The sequence below is a fragment of the Panicum virgatum genome, chromosome 9N, assembly GCF_016808335.1.
Source record: "Panicum virgatum strain AP13 chromosome 9N, P.virgatum_v5, whole genome shotgun sequence".
NCBI lineage: Eukaryota > Viridiplantae > Streptophyta > Magnoliopsida > Poales > Poaceae > Panicum > Panicum virgatum.
In genome coordinates this window covers 23872082-23881479 of record NC_053153.1, presented here as the reverse complement: position 1 = coordinate 23881479, position 9398 = coordinate 23872082, and the positions used below count along the sequence as shown (strand labels likewise).

The 9398-nt window shown below is 58.3% G+C and overlaps 2 protein-coding genes across 6 annotated transcripts in view; both read left to right on the top strand.

Annotated features, from left to right (window-relative positions):
* The first annotated feature begins 4154 nt into the window (after nucleotides 1–4154).
* On the top strand, nucleotides 4155–7103 carry LOC120688871. Its single transcript, XM_039971227.1, has 3 exons — nucleotides 4155–4359; nucleotides 4474–5753; nucleotides 6060–7103. Exons 1-3 carry the CDS (start codon nucleotides 4155–4157, stop codon nucleotides 7101–7103), a joined length of 2529 nt encoding a protein of 842 aa, XP_039827161.1.
* Nucleotides 7104–7390: 287 nt separating this feature from the next.
* LOC120691755 (probable methyltransferase PMT3) overlaps nucleotides 7391–9398 on the top strand; it is a 29157-nt gene continuing 27149 nt past the window's right edge. The window contains exons 1-3 of one of the 5 annotated variants that reach the window (XM_039974936.1): nucleotides 7391–7674; nucleotides 8628–8970; nucleotides 9057–9221. In XM_039974936.1, the coding sequence (XP_039830870.1) occupies nucleotides 8722–8970; nucleotides 9057–9221 (414 nt within the window). In that variant the 5' untranslated portion in view covers nucleotides 7391–7674; nucleotides 8628–8721. The other 4 variants (XM_039974941.1, XM_039974939.1, XM_039974937.1 and 1 more) reach the window with 4 other exon arrangements.

Here is a 9398-nt window from a genome sequence, read left to right as displayed (position 1 = left end):
ATCTACCCCAAAGAAGGCTTTGCACGCACAGTTACAACCAAGTGATGAGCAGTATGATTGCGGGAGGTCTTCAACCTTTCGTACCAAATTTGGCCTGCGCTCATGATGGCACTGTTTGCAGGTCCGGTCATGCCAAAACTGGCGGGCACCATGTGTCTCGGTGGGGGGCACGGTTCTGTGGCGGTGTGGCCCTGCGTTTGCGCGGGCATGCCCGTTGTCCGAGCATCTCTAGGCTTCAGCGGCGGCACTCCAGTCCACAGCTCGCCACTGGGCAGCTTGTGCGTCGGTGCCGGCGTGCGCGAGCTGTAGCCAGATCTGGGATCGAACATTCTGTGTGTGAACAGGCACGGGGCCAATCTCTTCACTCTTCATGTGAACCGACACTGCTTTGAATTCGATTGGTTGGCTGCCCCTGCCCATTCGCGTGCCTGTGTATGGCCGCTGGCAATTTCCTCCATTTCTACACAGCTATTTGCAAATTACGGTGCGCGATTTGATGCCAGCGTGTCGAAACGGCACAACAAAAGAACGAAGGAAGTCCTCCTCTGTGATTTCCATGTCACGGCCGTTCCAGGTGCTGTCGCTCCTTCCCCCCACTGCTCCCCCGTTTGGATCACCCCCCCCCCCCCTTCCATGCCAGTCGCTTCACCTCCTCCTACATCTCCTCGGTGCTGTCCTTCCTCCTAACGGCTCCCCCGGACCTGGTTAGAGTCGTGGTCGTTACCCGTTCGGTCTTTCGTGCTCGAGTCTCAAACGGTCACGTCGCTAACTTTCTGATCGCGCACGGTTTCCTTGAGTTCAACAGGTTCCGGTTTTACCTTCATAGTACTGAAGCGCAAGCTCTAGCCATGGCGAACGAACTCAAGGAGGAAGACACCTGCAGTTACGCCAAACCACCAACCAACCCGGCCCAGGCCCCGAGAAACGCGCCCGCCCCCACCGGAGCTGACCTTCCCCCTCTCCCCTCCCAAGACCGCGTGGCCCCTCCGTCTGGGACTGGGCGTTGCCGCCCAGGGGAGATCGCAAAAGATCGCGCCTTTACTGACTCCTCCAGGCCTGCACTGCTCCCTTTCCCCCTGACTGCCGCTTCTATTGCGACAAGACGCGGCGCCGCGCCGCCTGTCCCGTCCGCATTCACCCCGGCCCACTCCACTCCCTCCGCTCTCGGGTCCCCCTACCTTGAAGCGGTTCTCTCCCCTGCCCGCCCCGCCCCACCGCCCAGACACAGCCCCACACCCATCCCCCTCCACCACCCTGGCTGCTTCCGTTGCCTCGCCCTCGACCACCAAGTGCGCGACTGCCGGGACCCCGTCCGCTGCCGCATCTGCCGTGGCTCCGGCCACCACGGATACTCGTGCCCCATGGCTGCCCGCCGCGAGCAGACTCCCTACCCCAAACGCCGTCCTACGGTCCCCCTGCCTGCGTCTCGTGCCGCAGTCAACGCCGTCCCTTTCGCACCTCGTAGCTCGCCTCCCCCATCCGCCACGCCCACGCCACCCCCAACCCCACTCAACCTCCCCCCTTCACCTCGTCCTTCGACCCGCTGAACATGCTCGCCTCTTCCAGTGCTGGTCCTGCCGTTGGCCGCCAGGTTGCTGCCGACGAGGGTCCTTTTTTTTCTGGGTGACCTGTTCCGCGAGCCGGTGGAGACTGGGAGGGGAGTCTCCTGCGCTCCCACCCGGCGACCTGCGCACCCCAGGGCTCGCGACATCAGGATGGTGGGCCTCCGCGGCTCCCCCCCTCTGAGCGATGGCTGCTCGGAGGGGTGCGGTCGCTCCCCACCGTCCCCCACACCGGTGCCGGAGCCCTTTCCCCGTGCCGAGCCTACCTCTGATGAGGATGGCGAGGAGGAAAGTGAAGAAGAAGTTGAGAGCGACGCCGACGGCAGCCCGGAGTACTTGGAGGTCTGGGTCCCGGAGGGGGACTGGTCGCGCGCGGCCAGGTGCGTCTTCGTGCATCTGGACGCACGCGGCGCGGCGGCGTCGCCTGGCCCCCTCGTCCGCGCCGCCATCCACTCGCTGATCCCAGGTCTGCGCTTTGAGATGACCCCCTCCTCCCATGGCGTTTTCCTCCTCCGCTTCCTCACCTGTGCGGCTCGCGAGGCCGCCGTGAGTCTCCAGCCCTTCTCGCACGAAGGTGTGGAGATTCGCCTCGAGCGGGTGGAGGAAACGAAGGACCGCTTCATCGGGACCCCCCAATGGCTGGCTCACGTCGTGGCCTGGAACTTCCCGGAGGAGCACTGGGACAATGCCCGGATCCGCGCGGTCTTTGCCTGCGTGGGCACGGTCATGGAGATCGATCCCCTGTGCTTCCCTGGTCCAGATCGCTCCTCCCTTCGCCTGGTGATCGAGCTCAACAACCCCCATGTGCCCTATCGGGTTGGTGTTCACCCTCCCAGCGGGCGCGGTTTCCAGCTCCGCATGAACGCCCTGGAGCTCTGGCCGTGCCACCAGCAGTTCGACGCGATGGGGGACTGGATCCCTTTCTTTGGGCCCCCACCGGCTGGGGGCAATGGGCCTCAGTCCGACCCAGGTTCTGCTGGTCTGCTGCCACCCCCACCGCAGCCTTTCGGCCCGCCTCGCCCCCCTGCGCCACCACAACAAAACCAGCCGCCGCCGCTCCACCCCACTGCCTTCCTCGGCGCAGCGATCCTCTGCCATGGCTACATCAACCCGCTGCCCCTAGCGCGCCTTCCGCCTTTCCCCATCGTCATCACATGCCTGCCGCCGCCACCACCTGCCGCCTCCGCTTGCCGCGCATCCCCGGCCCTGCTGCTCACCTGGCACTCGCCTCCTGCGGTGGACCCCCCCACCCCCTCTGCTCCATCCCCAATCCCGTCGCCGCACGCCCCTCCTACTTGCACTGACGCTGTGCTCCCGCCCAAACCCCCAAAGCCCCATCGTCCTGCTGCGGCTACCAAGAAGGGGATGGCCGCCACTCGCAGTAGCTTGCGCCTGGCCGCCAAGGACACTGGGCTCTACGTGCACTCGACTGATAAGGCGTCCCAGCTCAAGGCGCTCCAGAACAGTCTCACGCTGTGCTCCAAACCTGTGCAGCTCCACGTCGCCAAGAAGAAGCTCCTGAAGCAGACCAAGAAGCCGATCGCTGCTGCTGACCTAGTCAAGCTGGCTGATGCCGTCGGCCTTGGCGCGGCAACGGTGGTTGCCCTGAACAAGGTGCTGGCTATCGGCGACCGCACGAGCGCTGCTCTGGACTTGGCGCTGGCCGGCTCGAAATGATGGAATCCAAAGTTTCATCTGCGCGGACTGCTTTGACCTTTTCTGTTAGCAGTAGCGCCTACCCCCCGCTTAATCTCCCTTGCTTTAGTTCTCTCAGTCGCGCTGCTTGTAGCTTGTTGCTCCTTTGGAGCTTGTCAGGACCTTTGTGTGTTGTAACGTGCTTGGCGCTCTGGCACCAGGTTGTTTCGTCCACCCCGTTTCTTCTACGTTGTCAGGGACGCTCTCTTCGTTGGGCTGCCCACGTTTATGTTCTCGGTGAGCTCTTTGTCACTTAATGACCTCTAACGCTGCTAACTGGTCTTTGGTCTCCTGGAACGTTAGAGGCCTGGGCGACGCTAACAAATGTAAGCTCGTCCGGGATACGCTTCTCACTGCCAAACTGGACGTGGCCTGCCTCCAAGAGTCAAAGCTCCGGTCGATTCCTACCCACAAATGTCGTAGCTTCCTCCCCCCTAATCTCACTGACTTCCACTTTGCTGAATCCGTCGGCTCGCGCGGGGGCATCGTGACCGCCTGGGACTCCAGGTCCCTGACCGCTTCCTCCTACATTGCTCGCCGCCACACTCTTACATCCTTTTTCGCGTCCACCGTCTCTGATGACCGCTTTGCAGTCACAAATGTCTACGCGCCCGCAGACCACAGAGACTCCCTCCACTTCCTTAATGACCTAAGCGACATTGCTAGCCACATCCAGGGGAGCTGGGTCATTGCCGGTGATTTCAATTTAACGAGAACGTGCGACGAAAACAACAATGGTTCGTTCAACCAACCTCTTGCCCAAGCCTTCAACGATGCGATTGACGATCTCGGTCTTATTGACATCCCGCTCTTAGATCGCCTTTTCACCTGGTCCAACCACCGTGCCTCCCCCACCCTTGCGCGCCTCGACCGTGTGTTTTTAACAACTCCATGAGCATGGGCTTCCCCAACTCCTCGCTCACTTCCCTCCCCAAACCTACCTCAGACCACACCCCAATCCTGCTCACGGTCAGCACCTCCATCCCCAAACCGAACCTCTTCCGCTTCGAGAACGGATGGCTCAAGGATCGTGACTTCCTGCCTTCCGTTCTTCCGGCCTGGCACAGACATCCGCAGGGGGGCGCGGCAGGCGTTCTGGCAGGTGCGCTGAAAGCAGTTCGGAACGCGTCTAAGGCTTGGGCTCGGAGTAAGCGTGCTCCACCTTCTCTCCACCAAAATTGCAAATTTGTCATCTATATGTTTGATGTGCTTGAAGAATCCCGTGTTCTCTCCACAGGGGAGCTGTTCGTTCGACAGGAATGCCAAGAGAAGCTCGCCACCTCCTTGCGTGCGCGTGCGGCATACTGGAAGCAGCGCGGCAAGCAGCGCGCTATACGGGAAGGCGACTCCAACACCCGGTTTTTCCATGCGCATGCCAGCCAGCGCTTGCGCCGGAATCAAATCCGGGCACTGGAAGTGGACGGGAACACGATCACGTCCCACGAAGCGAAGACGGCGGCGCTGACGACGCACCTCCGGTCCCTGCTCGGCGAGGTGCATGCCACTACCTGGTCCTTCTCCCTCGAAGAGCTTTATGCAGTGGCTCCAACTGTCAGCGGCGAGCCCCTCGTTGCTCCTTTCACCGAGCCGGAGGCGCGCGCAGCGGTGCAGGCTATGAACCGGAACAGCTCCCCTGGCCCAGACGGCTTCGGCCCAAGCTTCTACCTAGCTGCCTGGGACACGGTTGCTGGCGCTGTTATGGACCTCGCACACGCTTTCCACCGCGAGGAGGCAGGGCTCGAGCGGCTGAACCGTGCTTTCGTGGTCATGATCCCCAAGCACTGCGCAGCTACCCGTGCGGGGGACTACCGCCCGATTTGCCTACAGAACTGCTCCCTGAAGATCGTCGCAAAGATGTTGACAACAAGGTTGCAAGCTGAAATCCCCCGGATCATTGATGTGGACCAAACCGGCTTCATCAAGGGGCGGTCGATCTCGGAGAACTTCATCTACGCCATGGAACTAGTCCAGTGCTGCAACAAACGGAGGTTGCCAACACTCGTCCTGAAGCTTGACTTTGCCAAGGCGTTCGACTCAGTGAACTGGGATAGCTTGCAAAGAATCATGGCAGTGCGCGGTTTCCCCCAGCTTTGGTGTCGCTGGGTCGCGGCCCTCCTGTCCTCGTCCAAGTCGGCGGTGCTCGTCAATGGCACGCCAGGCCCCTGGTTCTCTTGCAAACGGGGTGTCCGCCAGGGAGACCCTCTCTCCCCCTACCTGTTCCTGATTGTGGCTGACGTCCTGCAACAGATGGTTAAGCAATGTCCGGGGATCAAACACCCCGCGGATGACAACCTGCCATGTCCGGTGCTGCAGTATGCCGATGATACTCTTGTGGTGCTGCGGTCAGATCCTGCAAGTGTGCGGCTACTGAAGAGGATCCTTGATGCTTTCTCAGCGGCAACGGGGCTCAAAATCAACTACAACAAAAGCACCATTGTGCCCATGCATACTTCCCCGGTGGATGTTGCCGAGCTGACCGGGGTTCTTGAATGTCAGGTTGGGAGTTTCCCCCAAACTTACCTTGGTCTCCCGTTGTCCTGTGACAAGCTTCGCCTCAGTGCCTTTGCCCCTTTGATCAGCAAGTCCGACAGATACTTGGCCGGGTAGCAGTGCACCTTGCTGAACTCGATGGGTAGGGCTGTGCTGATCAACAGCGTGATGGACAGTCAGCTAATCTATGCCATGTCGTCGCTCCTTCTTCCCCAAGGCATACTGGATGCGCTTGATCGCCGCCGACGGGCCTTTCTGTGGTCGGGCGAGGACCATGTCTCGGGCGCGCAGTGCCTGGTCTCCTGGGAACAGGTTTGCCAGACGAAAGAGCAGGGTGGTCTGGGGATAAAAGATCTGGCCATGCAGAACAAGTGCCTCCTCTTGAAATTGCTTCATCGTCTGCACAATCCAGGAGAATCCGCCTGGGCAGTCTGGGTACGCAGCAAGATGGACCTCGTTACGATGCACGGCGGGCTAGCAGGCACGCACTGGCAGGACCTGGAGGATCTGCTCCCGATGTACCGGGCGGTCACGGCCTGCAAAGTGGGAAACGGCGACGACACCAGCTTCTGGGGTGATCGTTGGCTTGCTGTTGGGCGCCTGTCAGTACAGTTCCCTCTTCTTTTCTCCCATGCCACCACTACTGAGGTTTCTGTCGCAAGTGTGCTCGGTGCCGGGATTGAACATTTCTTGGTTCCCCGCCTCTCGGCTGGAGCGCGGGCAGAGCTTGCTACGCTCAGGGTTTCTCTGATGGGAGCGCAGCTGAATGAAGGCGCTGACATAAGATTCTCACTGCTGGCTTGTGAGGGGGATGCCCTGCGTGCTGGGCCAATCTACCGGCTCTCCATGCAAGCCCTGGGGGCCGATCAGTGTGAATTCACAGAGTTTGTTTGGCGCAATCGTGCTCCTCCACGGGCGCAATTCTTTGCATGGCTTCTGGCACGTCAACGGCTGAACTGTCGAGCCAACTTGAGCGCCAAACACCTGCTGGACGACGCCAAGTGCGAGGTTTGTAGTGTTGAGGATGAAGATTGCCAGCACCTGATCCTCTCCTGCCCGTTTGCAAGTCAAGCTTGGCATGCGCTGGGCATGGACGCCAGCCAGGGAGAAGTGACAAAGCTCTGGGCCTTTCCCCGCCCGACATCTATTCCATCAAAACACTTTGACAGCTTTGTTCTGCTGATCTGTTGGAACCTCTGGAAGCACAGGAACGAGGTGATATTCAGAAGCCTCCCACCCTCACATCGAAGGCTCTGGGACGCCTGCCGGAGCGAGGCACGGGAATGGAGTTATAGATGGAAGAGGGAAGACTACATTGTGTGTGATGCCTGGTGCGCTGTGTTCTCCAATATGTAGACAACTATAGCATGTTTTTCTTCTCCCCCTATGTTTCCTGCTGAAGATCCTTGTTGTAAGACTTTTGGCCTTGAAAAGGCCCATGGAATGAAATTCAGGTGGGGATGCTCTCCCCCGTGACCGTCAAAAAAAACAAAAGAACGAAGAGGATGATCTTTTCAAAAAAAAAAAAGAACGAACAGGATGATCTTTTCAAAAAAAAGAACGAACATGATGGAATCGGAGGCTCCCGTAGTCACGTGACAAAGGGACGCCGACAGAGATCCCCGTCTAATTCCACAACCAACGCCGCTAAACCTGATGCTAATCTAGGATTTGTTCCTTCCCCTCTCTCTCCCCCTCCCCCTCGCGCACGGCGCACGGCAAAGGGAGAGCTCGCCAAACCCCTCTTTCCACAGCACCCCGCCTCTGTTTGCGCGTTCGCTCGCTCCCTCGCTTTACCCCGCGAGTCGAGGCCTTCCGCTAGCTCCCGCTCGCTCCCTGACTGGCTGCCTCCCCCCGCCCCGCGACCGAAGGCGACCGCGCCCCGCGGCGGCACTGCGACCCGCGCCACGGATCTGCGGCTGCGACGGTGCGTTGCTCCCTCCGTCCCTCCTCACCTCCTCCCGCCCAGCGCCGCAATGCGGCGGCCTCGGCCTCGGCGGCGGCGGCCGCCCCTGCTCGATCTGTTGCCGCCGCTCGCTCGACCCTGCGCACCTCCTAGCGGCGCCGGTGGACTGGCGAGCGCGCGCTCTTGCGCGACCGGAGCCCGGTGTCTGCGCGGCCGATGGCTATCCCGTGCCGCGATTGCTTCGGTTCTGTTTTTTCCTGTTCTGTTAGGATTCGGTTGGTTTCGTCAGTTTTGGGATTAGGCCGCCCGTTTAGGTTGTTGGTTTGCGATATTTAATCTGCTTCTGCCCTCGCGCCGGACGCACTCGGCTCCCGTCCCGCGTCGCACTGCCGCAGTGGTGCCCGTCGCTGTCGCGCATTTGAACCGCGTCAAATTCAAAGCTTTTTTTTCCCCTTCTGCGCGTGCGTTGAGATGGCTGCCTAATCCAAAATTGTTCCAACCCTTCTTTTTGTTTTTTGTGCGTCTATGCTTGAGCGCCTAATCCATTTCGTTAGCTTCCGTGCCAGTGAACCGAATTCAAGGCCGCCTCGTTGAAAGGGAGGTCCCCCAGATCGGAATCCGCGAGTAAAATAGCCCGGAAAATGGTGCTTTATTTAAAGTGGGTGCGGTCTTTCCACTTTGTGATCTGCCCCCCACTTCACTTCACTGCCGCTGCTGTTTCTTTTCTCACCTTTGTGCACTGAAAGTTGGCTTGCTTAGACGGGAAATTCGCTGTTCAATTTCATCTTGTTCAAGTCTTGGAGCGTTTTGTGGGAGCATTTTAATCTCCGTTCTTGTGAGGCCTCCATCTTGGTTTCAGTTCGGCAGCTTTGTGTTTTTTTGGTTCGGCTTCTTGAATTTTCGTTTTATGTTAGCTTCCTGCTTAGTAATAGCTTCAGCGGGTTATGTCTAATAACTGGTGTTTGTCTTTGCAGATCCGTGTGACAGAGGGTAGGAATTTCGTTTGGCCTTTATGAATCCCGAGGGTTCTGCTTGCTAAAGGGAGGGCAAGGCAAGTTGGAATCCGAGATGAGGGGAAGAAATGACGCAGGGCAGAGCAAGAGGCCCATTGTGCTGTGCTGCATGATGATTGTGTGCCTATGCCTTCTCTTCCTATATTTCTCGGGCTCCAACGGGCAGGCTAAGAGCACCGCGTTTGAGTATGGAACCAAATTCTCGCGTACACTTGGATGGGGCACTGATGACGGTGAGGATGGCTCTGAAGAATCCATTTTCGGGACTGGGGATGCAGATGATATTAAGCCCAAGAGCTTCCCTGTAAGTTTTCAGCTAGTGATCAATTCTTTTGTGGATTGTCTATTTTTCTGTTCATGATTTTAATTTTTTTTTTCTTCGGTGTTAAGGTGTGTGATGACCGGCACTCAGAGCTAATCCCCTGCTTGGATAGGAACTTGATATATCAAATGAGGCTAAAGCTGGATTTAAACCTGATGGAGCACTATGAGAGGCATTGCCCTCCTCCTGAAAGGCGCTTTAATTGCTTGATTCCTCCACCACATGGCTATAAGGTCACTATTGATCTGACTCTTCTCTCATAGTTTTGTTTTACTCCATTTAGATCGTGACTGAGTTATAGCTTACTTGACTTGATTTCATGGACTGTTCATTTCAAGTTTTCAACTAGACATTTTAATATGATTGCATCAACTGCATCTTTTATATAGAATAATATGTGCTTCATGTAA

Coding starts and splice junctions, on each gene's coding strand:
- LOC120688871 (XM_039971227.1), top strand. CDS start 4,155: ATGGGCTTCCCCAACTCCTCGCTCACTTCCCTCCCCAAACCTACCTCA. Junction 4,360..4,473: donor CGCGGCAGGCGTTCTGGCAG/GTGCGCTGAAAG, acceptor ATGTGCTTGAAG/AATCCCGTGTTCTCTCCACA. Junction 5,754..6,059: donor CCGGGGTTCTTGAATGTCAG/GTTGGGAGTTTC, acceptor TCCTGGGAACAG/GTTTGCCAGACGAAAGAGCA.